At 38.9% G+C, this 17,139-nt stretch overlaps 1 protein-coding gene and 2 long non-coding RNA genes across 3 annotated transcripts; all 3 read left to right on the top strand.

The window, feature by feature from the left end:
• Positions 1–5,797: 5,797 nt before the first annotated feature.
• On the top strand, positions 5,798–8,019 carry odam (odontogenic, ameloblast associated). The gene is made up of 9 exons (XM_022213386.2): positions 5,798–5,857; positions 5,953–5,988; positions 6,088–6,135; positions 6,275–6,523; positions 6,635–6,691; positions 6,782–6,904; positions 7,604–7,636; positions 7,729–7,812; positions 7,898–8,019. The coding sequence occupies exons 1-9, from the start codon at positions 5,798–5,800 to the stop codon at positions 7,931–7,933; spliced, it is 726 nt and encodes a 241-aa protein (XP_022069078.1). The 3' UTR covers positions 7,934–8,019.
• Positions 8,020–10,970: 2,951 nt separating this feature from the next.
• Positions 10,971–11,855, top strand: LOC110964614 (uncharacterized). Its single transcript, XR_002596611.2, has 4 exons — positions 10,971–11,019; positions 11,115–11,188; positions 11,303–11,371; positions 11,486–11,855. It is a non-coding gene; the product is annotated as an uncharacterized LOC110964614 (long non-coding RNA).
• A 4,766-nt stretch (positions 11,856–16,621) lies between these two features.
• LOC127533238 (uncharacterized) lies at positions 16,622–17,139 on the top strand. Its single transcript, XR_007941023.1, has 2 exons — positions 16,622–16,675; positions 16,795–17,139. It is a non-coding gene; the product is annotated as an uncharacterized LOC127533238 (long non-coding RNA).

The following is a 17,139-nucleotide window of genomic DNA, read 5'->3' as shown; positions in this document are numbered from 1 at the left end:
CCGGGTTGAATAACCAGCAGCAGCTGGGTGGTGCTGGTGGTGGTGGAAAGCCAGCTGGCAGAGTGAGGTTTCAGCGGTCAGTTGCAGCTCGCCTCAGGAGGACACAGCCTCCGGTGGTGAAGGTGATGGATGAAGAAGAGGAGGAAGAATGCTCTGGGATGGAGAAGGAGGAGAAGCCAGAGAAATGAGACCACACAGCTGTCACTAAAGTCTCACCATTCATTCCTGTATTTTGATTATGTACCCAAAGCTGTTAATGCTTCAGTTCTATAAATCACTGTCATCACAAGTGAAAGCCAATAAATGATTGAAATTTGAACTTCTGAGCTCTTGTTGCTTCTTTTATTTTGCTACGTAATCATCCGTAGTCCAAAAGTGTGCTTGACCAAAACACTGAATAAAATCAACCATCATCATGGGTGTGGCTCCTCTGATGGCTGTTATTTCCATGGAAGGGACTGGTCAAAATATACGCAAGCTTCTATTTAGAGTACACTGTTTGCATCTTATTGCAACATGGTGATTTGTGTTTCTAAATCTGAGAAACATCCTGAACCCGTCATTCCCATCATGTGCCGAATTCTTTGCGTAACTGATTCCTGTTGAATAAAATCTGCAATGCTACGAGAAAAAAAATAAATCTAACCTCAAAATGATATTTGCACGAGGAAATACCATTTGTCACAACATAAAACTGCAAACAGGAAGAAAATGTTTCTTAATTGGAACTGCATGACAGTATGTAATTAGTACAAAGCTCCAGACCAGACTAGGAGCAGGGTGTTTACCTGGTCTGCTGTGGGCTGCCCTGTCAGCAGCAGAAAAACCATTCCCAGACAGCCTCAGTATGTGACCAAATAACCAGCCAACCACACAGGGAATGGATGTAATGTGTCCAAGCATGCTGAGAAAATGTGCTGAGGTTACATGACACTCTGAATCTGTTGCTGTCTATCAGGAGCATTTGAGGATTTTACAAATTAAAAGATGTGAGAGCTGCAGCATGTTCTTTAGGGCTGAGATGGCAAAATGGTAAGAGAAATTTAAATTGAGACAATTATAAGCACATCACAAATTATGGTTTGGCCTTCAGTCATGCCTGAGGCAAGCGTTTTAAGTTTGTATTGCTGAATTATAAATCTGCACTCTAGAGCGGCATGGCTCGGTGGGTAGAGTGGCCGTCTTGCAACCGGTGTGTTGCCGGTTCGATCCTCGGCCCATTGTGCTTATGCCGAGGTGTCCCTGAGCAAGACACCTAACCCCTAATTCCTCCTGGTGGGTCATGGTTAGGGCCTTGCATGGCAGCTTCTGCCATCTGTGTGTGAATGTGACGTAACATGTAAAGCACTCTGGGTACCTTGCAGGTATAGTAAAGCACTATATAAATACAGACCATTTATAGAGATGACAAGATTTCATTAAATATTAGCTTGGCTGAAGTTTCTCACTACTTAAATGTTTCAAGGACGCACACGTTTTTCATGATTTGATCCATAAAAGCACTTGAGAGTGATGTCACTTGTTTGCCTCCCATGACCACAACCCTCAACTCTTAAATGACTCTTTCTGGTTTTAAGTCAGTAGCGTCCAGAAACCTCCAGAGACCCCAACAAGACACTGAATCATTCTGTTATTTTTTGCGGTCGCTCAGCTGTGTGGAGAACAATGTCAGAGGTTGAACGGGGTCAAGAGTCTTTGAAACCAGAAAGCTCAGCGAATTACATTTCTTTACATCTCATATTGTAGGAAATGAAGGTGTCATATATCACAAGTTCCTATGACACACAGGTGACAAATATAGTGCGTGAACGAGTCAGTGTTCTCCACTCTAATTGGCTCCTAACAATTTTCTGGGACCGATAAAAGCTGCTGTAAATACGGAGAGTTACTGTGGTCCTCCTGGGCACATAGGCTTTGAAGCAACAAGAGATACGGTCTGTGAAGTCTTTCTGTTTTAACAGGTTTAAAGCGGCAAAATGAAGTTTCTTCTCCTCGCCACGTTTGTAGCAACCATCTGTTATGTGAGTATGGACTATCTATCTATGTATCTGTCTGCCTGTCTGTCTATCTATCTACAATTGAACATCTTTTTATCTTTTACATTGCAGGTCAGTGCAGGCAAGGTGAGCTACAATCAGACTTTCACCTTAAGCACATTAATCAAAGTCAGCTTGTAGTCAATAAGACATTCCTTTTCCTGCTCCATACAGAGGCTGATTCTGGCCATGAATGGAGGCATGTTGCCAGGTGTGAACGGTGGACAGGTAAATGGAGTGAACCCGGGGATGATGGCTGGAGGTCTGAACCCACTTGTGGTAGCTGGTGGTGGAGCCGGTGTTATCGGGCAGCCCCAGTTCGCTCAGGTCAGTCAATCAGGTCATCATATTGTCAGTTATTAGAAAACTGACATAGCTTCATGGCATATCTGGTGCATATTTGGCCCAATTTTAAGCTAACTGATGTGTATTCAAATAGTTGAAAAGTCAACAGAGATAGTTAATAGTGAAATCTGAACCTCATTATGAGCTTTCTGTCGTAATACTGAATAATATTGATATTTCTCATCTCACAGTTTGTTCCAGTGTTTGCAGTCCCAGCCCCCGTGCCCAATGTGTATCCTATACCTGCAGTCAATACGGTCAGTGTGTTAACAACACAAAACTCATGTAATATTGCTTAACTGATGGTGCTGATTTGGATCTTTCTTATTTACCACCAGCTTCCTTTCATGGGAGCTCCTCAAATGGCCCCAGTGAATCCTCCTCAGCAGCCTCTGATGGTAAACTCTCACCCCTTTTGCAACATCAGTCACTGTTTCTCATTTGTTGAAATTTCAGGAATTACTAAGTGTTGCTGTCTTCGATTTTTAATAAGAAATCGATGAAGCGGCGGTCCTCAAATCACTACACTGGCTTAATGTTAGTCAAATGATAGAGTTCAACATCTTACTCCTGGTCCACAAAGCACTGAATGGTCTTGAACCAAAATATATCAAACTTATTAGCTCCATATGAAGCATGTAGAGCCTGCAGGTCATCAGGGACAGGTTTACTGTGTGCTCCCAGAACCAGAACCAAGACTAGTGAAACAGCATTCAGTGATTATGCTCCTCACCTGTGGAACAAACCTCCTGAACACCTGAGGTCTGCTCAGACTGTCGGCTTTTTAAAATCAGGCCTGAAAACCAGATTGTTTACTGCAGCTTACTCTTGGATACTCAATCTATTTCCTTGACTTTTTCTAAACTTTTATGAATTTAATGTCTATTTTTCTGTTTTAGTTCTGTGATTTTAATGTATGTCTACCTTTAAATACTCTTTCTAAAAGCATTTCTTTGCCACTGTAAAGCACCTTGAATTGCCTTATGAATTGTGCAATCCAAATAAACTTGCCTTGTTGTACCTTTAGGTGTTCCCAGGTGGTGCTGTGCCACAGCAGCTTCCTCTTCAGGCTGATCCACTCAGAAGATTCAGGGTAAGAAACAGTCACTTTTTATTTACATAGACTTTGTGTGATATGAATTGTGACTACATTGACTAAATGTTGCTCTGTGACTCTCCAGCGTGAGAATGTGAAATCAGAAAACACCTTGAAGGCTACTGTGGATACTCAGGTGAAAGCACAAACAACATCTTTAACAAAGTTTCAAAAACATCATCTACATTGTCTTGCTCTGTTCACTCACCGTTTCCTCATTATTTCCTCAGATTCCTGCCCCTTCTGTGTCAACAACAGAAGCCCCCTGTGGCAACGATTATGAGGATAATTAAAGAGACACTGTTGCTTTAACATGAGCTTGTAATAAAATATGCAAGACATTGATAATATTCAATATCACAGTAAAACTTGACTTCTGTGATTGCACATCTCTATGACCAAATGAAGGATGAATACATTGGCTCACTTTATGTATTACTTATGTTGAGATTCAACAATAAAAGTATTTCGGTGACAAAATCAATTAATCGATTTTCATGTTTGTTCTTAATGAAGGAATTCTACTTGAAATGAAAATGTGTCCTGTAATAATTTCACACCAACATATATATTATTATAATGGATCTTTGCTACCATCTAAAAGATAAATTGCAACAAAGAAAACCCACCACAACTTCAATATACAGAATGAAGGGTTGCCATATAACTGCACAAAAAAACAGACAAAAAGCATGCACCTCCATGTTATAAATGCCAGAAAACATCTACAAAAACATAATCTACATGCACCTTTATTAAACATTTATCCTCAAAATGTCACCATGAGGGAGAAATGAAATACAGGTTCTCAGGAGCTTCTATACTAGCATGTTGCATATAATTTTTCTAGCTGTGCTATTGTGAAAAATAGCACCAGAAGAGACTTAATGAGGCCTGAATTACAAAGAGCTTCTCTCGGTTTCACTTTCTGAAGCTGAAGCAGTGTTTCATGAAACAGGCTGGAGGACGCGGAACACATAACTCACTCAGATCTGAGCTGGTGAAGCATGAAAATCTGTCAGACACAGTATTGGCTGTTTTCATGGAAGACAGGAAAAACACAGAAATTCAGTTTCAGTATCCTGGTACTGTCCACGTTGCATGATTGTCACGACAACTTGAACAGAGCAGAGGTTGTTCACACTGTTCATAAGATCTGCACTTTTTCCTGCTATGAAGAAAACCTCCTGGCCACATTCAAGAGCAAGTTCAAGCTCAGTTGTGATTTCAGTCAGAACGAAACAACATCAAACACAAAATTATCTGTTTTTTAAAAAACAGTAACTTTTATAACTGAACAAGTGCAAAATCAGTCCATCTTATTCAAACTGTTGCTGTTTTTCTATCCTTAACAAACACTATCATTCAAAAGGTTGGGGTCATCCGGGCAATTTAATGTTCACCGTGAAAAGGGTTTTCTAATCATCAATTAGCCTTTCAGCACCATTAGCTAACGCAATGTACCAAATGTTCCTCTGTACCCCTATGTAGATATTCCATTAAAAATCAGCATTTCCAGGTAGAATAGTCATTTGCTACATTAACAATGTCTAGACTTTATATATGATTAATTTAATGTAATCTTCATTGAAAAAAACTGCTTTTCCTTCAAAAATGAGGACATTTCTAAGTGATCCCAAACTTTTGAACAGTAGTGTAAATCCCAACAAAGTCAACCATTAGTGTGATGATTTTTCCAAATAGATGCCAACATCAGTCTGAGCATGATGAACACATGTCTGACTATAAGCTCCCAAGTCCTGTTTTTCTTTTTTTTCTTCTTCTGTCCATAATTACACACTGAAGTGCTACATTTAAACACACACACACATAAAATCGATCCAAGACAACATCTAAAAAAGTGAATTATATAAACTGGTTCTGGCCTATGCAAGCACAACAGTGAAAATCTGGTAATTTTGCAATCTCTGTAGGTAAAATGTGCATTGTATTTTAAATGGACATTCTTCAGAGACTTGCTAACAACCTGAAACAGGCCATGTCATGGTGTTTAGAGACATGACTTACACCTAATGACATACTTACCTATCCTGTGTTGTAAGTGTCTGAGTCTGATGCCATGAGAAATGTCTGTCACACTGACCGCATATTGTCTGGATGGGCTGGTGGTGGACTATAACAGCTCGCATGCAGAGAATTTAAAAGGGATCTGGACAAGGTGAGGAGACAGACACAGAAAGGGAGAGTAGAACCTGAGAAACGGTAAGATAGATTTCTTGGTACACTCTAAAGTAGGGTTACATAAAACTTAAAAAATATATGCATTTATGTCTCATGTTTTTACACCCTGCAGGACATCATGAAGCAGCAAACTGCCCTTTTGTTGATCTGTCTATTTAGGACAAGCTTTGCTCTGCCGGTCAGTTGCATCCTTATGCTTCTGTGTAACACATGCACATATTCTACCATCTTAAAGAACAGCTTCATCGCCATCTTTTAATCTTTCTTTTACAGGTGCAGATTGGAATCATTGCAAGCAATAGCAATGAGGTAAATAGCACTTTAAGAATCTGTATCTGTTGGATGTCATGTCAAAGTTTCTGTCAGATAGGAAATACTACCTCTAATTCAACCTTTGTGTGTGTTCAGATCCTAAGACTGAATGGATTAACTCTTGCAGCTCTTGGACAAACACAGGTACCTACTGTGCCTCCAAAAACTGTACCGCTAATCAGATGCTTTTATCTAAATACCACATGGCCGTTTACTACCCTGAGTACTCTGTGTCTTATTCAATTGAATTAAATAATATCTGTTTTACTCATTTTTTCTGCAGGGCTCTTCAATAATACCCCAGTATGTGCTGCAGCAGCAGCAGCCTGAGGTGTTGCTCACCCCGCAGGTGGTGAACCTAAACCCTCAAGTTGCAGGTCCTTTTGGTCCCCAGGGGCCCCAGCTGTTGCTTCCCAACCAGGGCAACCAGCTAACACCTATGCTGGTCCCTAACGGCCAGCAGGAGCAGCTCGGGCCTTCACAGGACCCCAACACTGCCAACGTCCCTCAGCAGGCCCAAAACCCCGTGCAGGTACAACAAAGCGGCCTTGGAACGCATAAATAGCATCATGACTTTGTGTTATCATTGGAGCAGCTGCAAGGCTCCACACAGGAATTAATATTTGCTCTAAATCCTGTTTAGATGTTTCCACAGTTCCAGTATCCATCTTACAGATTTCCTCAGATTCACAGGCAGCAGGTATGAAGTTAAACATACAGATCTGTGTGCAAATGTCAGTCTCTTTATTTATGTTCTCCCTGCTTATTTGAATTGCTTCTGTCATCACAGGGCTTCCCTTACTTTGTTCCACCATATGGCTATCCTCAGCAGAGGAATACTGCAGTGCTGCAGCCCAACAACGCTCAGCGGAACCTGGAGAGAACCACACAGAGACCACAGCTCCCTCTGCAGGTCAGACATGACAGATAACCTCGAGTAAAGAAAGGAGGAGCTCATCTGAACTAACCAGGAGAGATTTTTAAAGACATTTTGTTGAATTAATTGATTGTATGTGTTTTCAGTGACAACAGAAATATTCATAGAAATAACTAAAATGAATAAAAGCATCAAAACACAGTGTGTCTAGCATCAGCCTTGCTTTGATTTAGGTTTTACAACTTATACAGACAATGATGACTCAAAGGCTTAATGATAATAACAGAGCTGCAGATGCTGAGTCATGACTGTGGATGCGGTGACTGTGATGCAACGACAGCTGTCTGCCCTAGAGACCACACTGTCTCTCTGTCTGTCTGTCTCAGCTATGGACTGCTAAAAGAACTAAAGATATATTTTGTAACGACAACATGTAGATTTTATTTATTTATCAGTAAAACAGATATAAGTTCATTTGTTCAGGATAATTCTAATAACTTTTGTGTAGATGGTGTTTGTAACTGACTGATGATTTAGTTGGTCTGGTTTCCTTTTAAGATGTGTGTTGATAGATTTGTTGTTTTATGGATTGTTAATAGCTTTGTGTTTTTAGGGAACCTAAAATGAGATGACAGATGCTGACGAGCATTGCTGCCTCTTGGCTAATATGAGTAAACGGTATGTGTACTTTTAACGTCTTATAATTGACTTTTCATGTGTCTCATCTCATTTCAGCAGGGTTCCAAGCCGAACCTACAGACAGAAAAAGTAAGTTCCTCAGTTTGCCGCTTGAGAATCGTCATCAGTTTAATTGCTGAGCGTCCTTGTAACACTGTTTGTCTAACTGTGATTGATGACAGACATGGCCACAGGGGACACAGAAAGATTCTACTACAATACCTCCTGATGCTCGTGGCGACACATCTGGGCCTGGGATTGATGAGGTACACTATATTTTTACAACCTTAAAATCTATTTTATCTTGATTCTGGATTGATAATCAGCTTTTTTTTTAAATTATTTCTACAGGCTAACGCCGGCTTTCCCTTCCTGTTTGAGCCTTAGATGTCATCTGAGAAATGACTACAAAGTGACTTGGCAAAAATTCATTACCATGTGTTTGGTGCGCTGACACATGCTGGAAGTTGCTCCTGTCTTTTCACATGTTAAATAAAGAATGTTGCCAAATTAAATGATGTGAGGATTTTTATTGTTGTACACAAAAGTATTGGCTTGACTGGAAATTTCTGAATTACATGAATGATTTTTTTGTAATATGCCAAAGAAAATGTGAATATTTATGCTACTTAAGACTTTCACAAAGTTGAAGAAAAAAGTGCGAAACAAGAAACAACAGTTAGGCCAATTCAATAAGTGCAAGTGTATTAGATTCTTTATCTTTATCAGACAGCTGCTTTTGGATCGTCTTCTTGTCTGACATTCACATTGACCTTTATCTTGAAATTAAGATCATCTGTCAGCATATGAATAAATGTGTGAAAAATGATTTAAAGATTGAAGATTCCACCTAAAACCTGTTTGAATACAAGGGAAAAACCAGCAAACCTGACAAAATATCCGGCTGAATAACAACGATCCAACAGAAAGTCTTGAGTCTAGACTCTGGAGGAAACCAGGAATTATACATTTAAATGATAAATATTACACAAAAAGTAAACAAATTATGTATACTTACAGGTTTCAGAGCCCATTTCACCATGAAGACTCATTCATGGAGAAGAAAAAAGAAGAGAGAAATCATGATTACCGTTATGGAGACAGTAAAAAAAAAACCGTATACGTGCAGTAAACAGAAATTACCTACATTCTGCTTCTGCATTAAGCAAGGAAATAAGAGCATCTGGGGTGTTGGAAATTGAAATGAAGAGATGCAAAAATTACAGTGTCTATACCAAAGAGCAAACCAAGCAGAATTCCCCACAAACCCTGTAAATAAAACATAAATAACCCAGAGTAGACACCAGAAGATTTGAATAAATTGGTGAGATCCTCTTCCACCAGGCTGTATAAGACATTAGATACTGGTATTCAATTCAAAAAGTGTTTCTTCTTCTTCATCTTCTATAAAATTGTTTGCATTGCATCTTTCTTTGGCATAAGAAATGGACTCTCCCTAATGGAGTTTCACAACTGTGGTGTTGTGGCATAAACTGAATAATTACCTAATAAAAGTCATATCTTGACCTCCTTCAAAGGTTTTTTTTGGTGATATTCTGGGTTTGATAAGATGCCACATATAATGTGTTAATCATTATTCTTCTTACACCTCATTGCCTGTAATTTTCTTTCTTTAGCATCATGATATCTTGTCATCTCTAGATGTCTGAAATCAGTTTAATGGTCCTTGTAAAGCACACTGTTAACTGTTAAGTGCACTAAGCTAAGTCAAAAAGCCCATTTTGATGTTTATTTGTTTCATTTTAATTTGCGTGAGATGGTGCATTAAACTGTATGTAGGTTATGACTCGTCATCTTTCTCTTTCTGGATGAATAAAGGCCATCTGCAAAGAAATGACCTTCATTACTAACCAAAGCAATTCAGAAACCACTTGTTATGTAAACATCACGAGTTATCTAACAAAATTCAAAGCAAAAACAAAGACATGGGAGAGGCCGGTTGACCTCACTGGGACAACGCTGTGTGGACACAAAACAGTGACATATTTTTCAATCAATTAAAAAAAGGATGTTATTGATGAAGCTCTATTAAAGACAATGAACAAGATTTTTTTTCAACTATTTCCTCAATAGGACTCATTGGGAGTCATTCCCATCCATCCCTATCATACACTATCATTGAACTACCATTCAAAAGTTTAGTCACCCAGGCAATTTCATGTTTTCCATGAAAACTCACACTTTTATTCATGTGCTAGCATAATTGCATAAGGGTTCTCTAACCATTAACCTTTTTAGTTAACACAATATAGCATCAGAACACAGGAGTGATGGTTGCTGGAAATGTTCCTCTGTACCTCGATGCAGATATTCTGAAATAGAAATCAACCGTTTCCAGCGAGAATAGCAATTTACCACATTAACAATGTCTAGACTGTATTTCTAATTCATTTAATGCCATCTTCATTGAACAAAACTGCTTTTCTTTCAAAAATCAGAACATTTTCAAGTAACCCAAAACTGTTGAACGGTTATGTAAGTCAAAGTGGATTTCTGTTTCTAACTCTTCTAGTGGGTCTGTTTGGCAGCCAAGGATTTATCTGTTGTAGCTACTCAAATCAAGAAAAGATAGAGGAATCCCAAATAATTTGTAAATACCATCACAATTCGACCACAAGAATTTAAACACCACATTCTGGATGTCAGGAGTTTCCTTCTGACCAGTCTCCAAATAACTCTTCATCGCCATCTTCTAGGGCTTGTTTCATCAGCTGTTGCCATGGAAACGAAAATGAATAAAGCAAAAAAAGAAAACAATATGCAGAGCGAAGAAGCAATGCTTTATGGGAATGTCTACTAAGTCTATTCTGCAGGGTCTGCATCCATGGGTCTACCTGAAGATGGAAGCTTTCCGTCTTGACATGAAATGCAACAGAAAGACATAAAGGCAAAGCAAAATTCTAAATGACCAGTTTAAAAGATCAAACAAAAGTCAGAGTGTCTGTAATTTTTGGTTTGTCTAGCCGTACCGAGTGTAGCACTTGCCGCACTCGTTGTGCAATTATGTGCATGCCCACTATGTGTTGACACCTCAGACATCTAGTATTGAGACAGCACAGATTTCGCAAAACAACACAGCGTAGTCATCCCTAATTATGGTCTCACCAGGATATCCGAAACACTTTGTTTGCTAATGCAAAAGAATCCATTTTGATCCCTTTTCTGAGCAACAGTACACAATGACAAATGTGATGAAAATTTGACGAAATAAAACTTGAAAACGTAATTATGTGATTTTCTGATGCAGGGTGTTACATGAGGGGGGAACACATTAATCCGGTTCATCAATAGACACACCTTGAAACGTGGTTGGTGGGAAATTCCTAAATAATTACAGTTTTTCCGACAATGTTGCTCCTGAAAGTGTATATAAGAAAAGCTCCACGTTCAGAGCAACACCACAACAACCTCCCTGATCATCTGAGACAGTCTGCTGAAGCTAAGACCTGACGGTAACTATACAAATCTCTTCTTTTTGTAAGTTTTTACTTTGACCAATCAGTTAATTTGATCAAGTCTTTGTAATTTTTTTTTTTGCTTTCAAAAGTTGTGATCACTGAAATCATGCTGAAGATAGTATTTGTGCTTGGATGCCTCCTGAGCCTCGCTCTGGCCAATCCTGTAAGTGTGACTCAATATCATTGTCAGTGATTATATTTGTAGTTACCATTATAATTACTGTAATAAAGTAGAATGCAGGTAATATCCAACATGTAACTTGTGTATTTCCTGCAGGTGGACGGGGGGCACAAACGATTTGCCCGTTCAGACTCTGGTTCTGATTCTAATTCTGATTCTGATGAGGTGAGTTCCTTCTTCGTTGTCTAGATTCAGACCACACATGAACATCTGTTACTGTAAAATTTCTGAGAGAATCCTCTGCTGTGTGTTTGACAAATGTTTCCATCTTCCTCAAAGACTACCAGTACCACTACGACCAGCACTACGCTGTCTCAGGAACAGCTTGTCCAGCTACTTGCTGCCATCATCTCACAACTGGCGACTACTACAACTGCAACTACGACCACAACAACAGCTGCAACTACAACAACAGCTGCAACGACTGCAGCCCCCGCTACCACACCAGCTGCCGGTAAATAGGGAAACCGGTCTGGAATGGAAAACTTGCTCTCAGTGCTGTCTTGTGTCAGTATGTTTTTGCTGATAATCTGCTGAGATTTTCTCAGTTTAATGTTTTAACCACTCGTCATTCAAGTTTAGTACAACATGTCTATCAAAATTCATTATTCTCTGTGATATTTACCAAATAAACATAATAATAGCTTGAGTCCATGTTTTTTCTCTGTGAATTTTTACATATCCACCAGCGATCATCTTCTTTTGCTATCATGTAAAACAATCTGACTGCGTCCTCAAAACATTCTCTGAAAGTTCCAAATAAAACATTATGCCTTAGTTACCTTTTAACCCCCTAAGAACATGAATTGAAATGAAAACCAGCCTTTAAACATTCTTTGAACATTTGATTAAAATGGTTTAACATTATCACAACTCATTGGTCATGTTATTGGAAAACATTCTCTGCTTGCTGGGATGGTGACGGTACAATACAGTTTGGTAGTTTGCTATCTGAAAAGGGAAAAGGAAGAACTATTTTTCTATGATTTGGGCAGTTTAATGTGGATGGAGATTTATTTTAAAATGACTTTAACACAACAGTGTGTTAGGATTTTGCCAGCTGTGCTGAATTTTAGAACTGGAAATGATGGAATTCGTTCCCTGATTCAAAAAAGGTTCCCATGGTAACCGCTTCTGTAAAGGTCAAAAACATTTTGTTCACAAACGTCAAATTTCTCTCCATTCAGGGCCGGAGTGGGACTCATTTTCAGCCCTGGACTTTCATGCCTCAGACCGGCCCACTTTAGATCACGATCTATTACTATTAAAATCATGTAATTCTAGCCTTGTCTGTGGAATTCAGTGTGCTTTTCTAAAATATCTCCACTTCAGTACAAGTAAAGGTCGCTTCACAATGTGGATATATTTCAACATGAGTGCACATCTCCAACATTATTCTTTACAACAATATCAGAATCTATAAGTAAGTTCAAGTAAGTGTTCAAGGATATTCAAAACCTTAAAAGTGAAATAAACGAAGAAATAAAAATATTAAATTTAAAAAATAAAAATAAATAAAAGGTGTTGCACTTTCTAATAACACTATCATCTCTTTTTCCTCTGCAAGGAAACAGTTCGGTCCGTGTAATTGGATTTTCCGTTCTAAAGCAGGTATTGAAAAACAAAAAACAAGTGGTTATTCGATTTTCGTTTTAAAATACAAAAACTGAAATAGAAATACAAGGCGTTTTTCCTTTTCATGATTAAAAATGTATATACGAAATTTTAAAAATGCTTTGATTTTCATTTTATATTGACAATAACGAAAATTAAAATTACAAAGAGACAGAAACGAGAAAAGGTCCTTGATCAAATCTCCTGTGCATAAATCTCTTTTATCTCTGCTCGCTTTTTTTAATTTCCTGATTTGTCCTTATGCTCACTTTCTAGCTTTTTTAGGTCTGATAAAAGTGTGTCAAGTTTTAACTGTCTTGCCTTTTTTAAATATGCTGTTTTGGCTATCTTCCCTCTCATCACAGCCTTACACGCATCCCACTGCACAGACGGAGACACCTCACCATTATCATTATCCTCTATGTGTATCTGAAGTTCCTTCACTATTTCTTCCTTTGTGCGTCCTTTTAAGATATTTGAATTTAATCTCCAGACTGTCACTTTTTTCTCACTCGCCAGACGTAGTGTTAAATACAGAGGGCTGTGGTCCATTACTCCTATATCACATTTTTCTACCCTATGCATATCTTTATTATTCATCAAGATATAATCAATCCTTGAGTATATGTTGTGTGGTGAGGAGTAATAAGTGTAATCCTTACTTGTGGGATTCAGATTTCTCCATACATCTACAATTCCCAAATCAGACATCAGACCCTTAATTTTTTTACTTATTGCACTTTTTTTGTATTCCACCTCCTGAGGAGTTTAGCTGTGAGTTCAGTCTTTGGTTCAGATCGCCTCCAGTTATCAAAACTCCCTCTGCCTCTGAGGTCATCAGATCGAACATCTGGCTATAAAATCTCCAATCAGAGCCTGGTGGTGCATAAATATTAAGAAAAGTTACCACCTCTCCCTCTAGTTTCCCCTTAACCATGATATATCTTCCCACTTTGTCCCCTGTCACAGAAATTTTTTAAAATGAAATCCTCCCCAAAATTAAAATATCCACCCCTCTCCGGTGTACTGATTTGTAGGAGGCTGAGAATATTTGGTTGTAACCATTCCTCTTAAGCTTTGCATGTTCATTTTCTGTTAGGTGGGTCTTCTGTAACATTATCACCCCGACACCTTCTATTTTCATCTTACTTATTATCTTACTCCTTTTGGTTGGGTTGAATACACCATTTACGTTATATGAGGCTACTTTAATGCAGTTTTTGGGTGATGTCATTTTTCTCTATTCTTTCGGTCTCGTGTCCTCTCCTCTCCTCCCTTTCACATTTAACCCTTTTGCTACAGAAACAACAGTGAACATTAAACAATGTATAACAGAAGTTTAACACAGAACAAAATCCTAAATGAACTTCCTTAAGTGAGGTCCAATTATTGACCTTCTCTGAGCTCTGATGTTCAGTCCGCTCTGAGGCCCTCACTGATAAAGTCAGCATTGTTCGTAAGTCTAAAACAGAATTCCATCTAAAGTCCTCCAATGTGGACCTAAAAGGTGAGTTTAATGCTATATTCCAACTAAAATTCACTACTGTAGATCTTGGAAGTTGGTCTGATGGTATCTTCCACCTAACATCCTTAAAAAGTTCGTTCAAAGGAATATTCCACCTAAAATCATTCAATTTAGACCAAAAAATCTTGGTGTAAAGGAGTATTCCACCTTAAATGTAGACCTAAAAGGATTGTTTAAAGGGACATCTAAAGTATTATTTAATAATCTGTTATCAGTCAGAACCCTGGCAAACTTATTTTCATCAATTTTTTAAGTGGAAGTCACAAATAAAGGAGCTCTTGGTTTTTACCGGCGTTACTGAGTCAAAAGCTGCTGTTTCAACACAAACATGTTCACATGCATCCACAAACCTGTTTTAATACAATTTTAAAAAAACAAATGCATCCACAAACCTCTCAGCACTTAAACACCCACAGACAGACGGCTGAGGCTCGGCAGCGTCCTCAGACCCACTGTTGTCGTTTTTGTTGTCGACCCTGGCAGAGAATTAAATTCGTTGCCGTGGGTTGTCTAGCGCGGCTAGGCTAGTTGTTTCCGGTTGTTTCTGTCAGAATCGTTGCGCCTCTGTCATCACTTAGTTACGCCCGCTTTCTGACTCTACACTTCATGGTGATTCGTCGGCCAGTTTTAGGAGCATCCAACCTCGAGGCTTACCGAAGGTAACTAGACCCACCCTGGCAGAGAATTAAATTCGTTGCCATGGGTTGTCTAGCGCGGCTAGGCTAGATCTACACCAGACTCTTCATTATATTCATTCTAATAATATTCACTCAATGAACAATCCTACCTCCCACTCTGGAGTTGTGGCTCTTGGCTGCTGCTTGGTTCTGGATCTTTCTTCTGACTCTGAGGGGCTACAGGACAAAGTTCCCCATTTATGTGGTCGCATCATACTATTATTTAAATTATATAACGTTATGTTTTACGCCACAATGATACACAATTAATTGACTTGACAATTAACTTGAATGGTGGTTTGCAAAGTTCAACAAAGTCCGTATCAGTTTCCTTGTCCTCATTTGTCGTTTCAAACCGCGAGCTTTAGTGTAAAAGTTTCCAATTTCTGCACATTCGGCTGCATCTGTTTCCAGAGCTTTCCTCTTCTTAATTCTTACCTTCTCCCCACCATCCTTGCTCTTCCTGTTTTCATCTTTCATTGTCCCGGTCCTCCTGATTAGCCACTCCGGGTCGGTCTCCGTTGCCTCTGTTCTTATTTAGCCGAATGCAGTTTTCTGACACTGTTTCTTTTCCTCATTCATTCAGTTGATACCAAACTGTCTGATCCACTCCAATGTTTGATCAGTAACCTCAGTTACTGCTCCAAAATCCTCCCATTTCATATGATTTTCTCTCCTGCACTGACTGTGGGGAGCTGCTTGCCTTTGTCATTTTATTCTGCTATGATGTTCTCAACTGTAAAGCTCCTGAAAAAATTAAAGAGACTAATCCGCTTGTACACTCTGACTGAACAACTCCACTTGTGCCATTAGAAGAGATTGTAGGAGAGCTGATGGGGAAAAAAAGACAAGCTCCAGGTCGCATATGAAATTTTAACAAGATTGCTTAAGTGTTAGAAATTCTATGGAAACACACAGACACTAAGCTTTACATTTCACAAACCAGAGGGGGCAAGTTCAGCTGAATCAGTTGGTTACTGAGCAGGGAATCCTATAATAAGCCACAATGCTGAAACAGAACATCACTGAAACTAGTGAGACAAAATAAGCCTGGATTATTGTTTTAATCTGTTTCAATGAAACAGGACCAAGGTGTGTTTCTGTCTGTAACAACTAGGCACACATTTTGAAATGTGGAGGTGGAAGATTTCCTAAGAGCTGCAGTTTCCCAACAATGCTGCTCCTGAAAGTGTATATAAGAAAAGCTCCACGCTCAGAGCAACACCACAACAACCTCCCTGATCATCTGTGAGACAGTCTGCTGAAGCTAAGACCTGACAGTAATTACATGAAATGTTATTTGTTGCGGTGTTTTCTGAAGGAGCATGGTAGAATCTTTATTTAATTAGTTTTTACTTAGACCAAACAGTTCATTTGAGAAGATTTTCATTCTTATTTTTGTTTTCACAGGTGTGATCACTGAAACCATGCTGAAGGTAGCACTTGTTCTTGGATGCCTCCTGAGCCTCGTTCTGGCCAATCCTGTGAGTGTGGCTTTATTATACTCATGATAATATATAAAATATGTACAGTATATTGTCATTGTGATAAAGTAGAATGTAGGTAATATTTATCTTGTAACTTGCGGATTTTCTACAGGTGGATGAGGGGCACAAACGAGTTGCCCGTTCAGAGTCATCAGAGTCTAATGAGGTGAATTCTTTCTCTGTCCTCTAGAATCAAACCACACATGAACGTCTGTACAAAAAAAAAAAATCTGTAAAAATTCTGAGACAGTAATATTACAACAAATGTTTCTGTTTTCCTTGAAGGCTGCCTCTACCACAACGGGACTTACTACAGCACAGTTCCTACAACTGCTGCAGGCTGTCCTCAATCTTTTTACAACTACTACGGCTGCACCCACTACTACAACAACAGCAACTACTACAACCACTACTGCTGCTCCGTAGAAAAATCTGTTTGGAATGGAAGACCAGATTTCATCACTGTTTTGTATCCCTTGCTTTGCTGAGAATTTGTTTAGATTTTCTCTTTTCAAATTTAAATCATGCTGTCTTGACCACACCACACGCACCATTCGAGTTCAGTAAAACATGTGGATCAAAACTAAGAGTTATCCATGATATCTTCTAAATAAAATGCAAAAATGGAAA

The sequence above is a fragment of the Acanthochromis polyacanthus genome, chromosome 3 (assembly GCF_021347895.1).
Source record: "Acanthochromis polyacanthus isolate Apoly-LR-REF ecotype Palm Island chromosome 3, KAUST_Apoly_ChrSc, whole genome shotgun sequence".
Lineage (NCBI taxonomy): Eukaryota > Metazoa > Chordata > Actinopteri > Pomacentridae > Acanthochromis > Acanthochromis polyacanthus.
The sequence above is the reverse complement of the archived record's forward strand: the minus strand, read 5'-3'. Positions and strand labels throughout refer to the sequence as shown.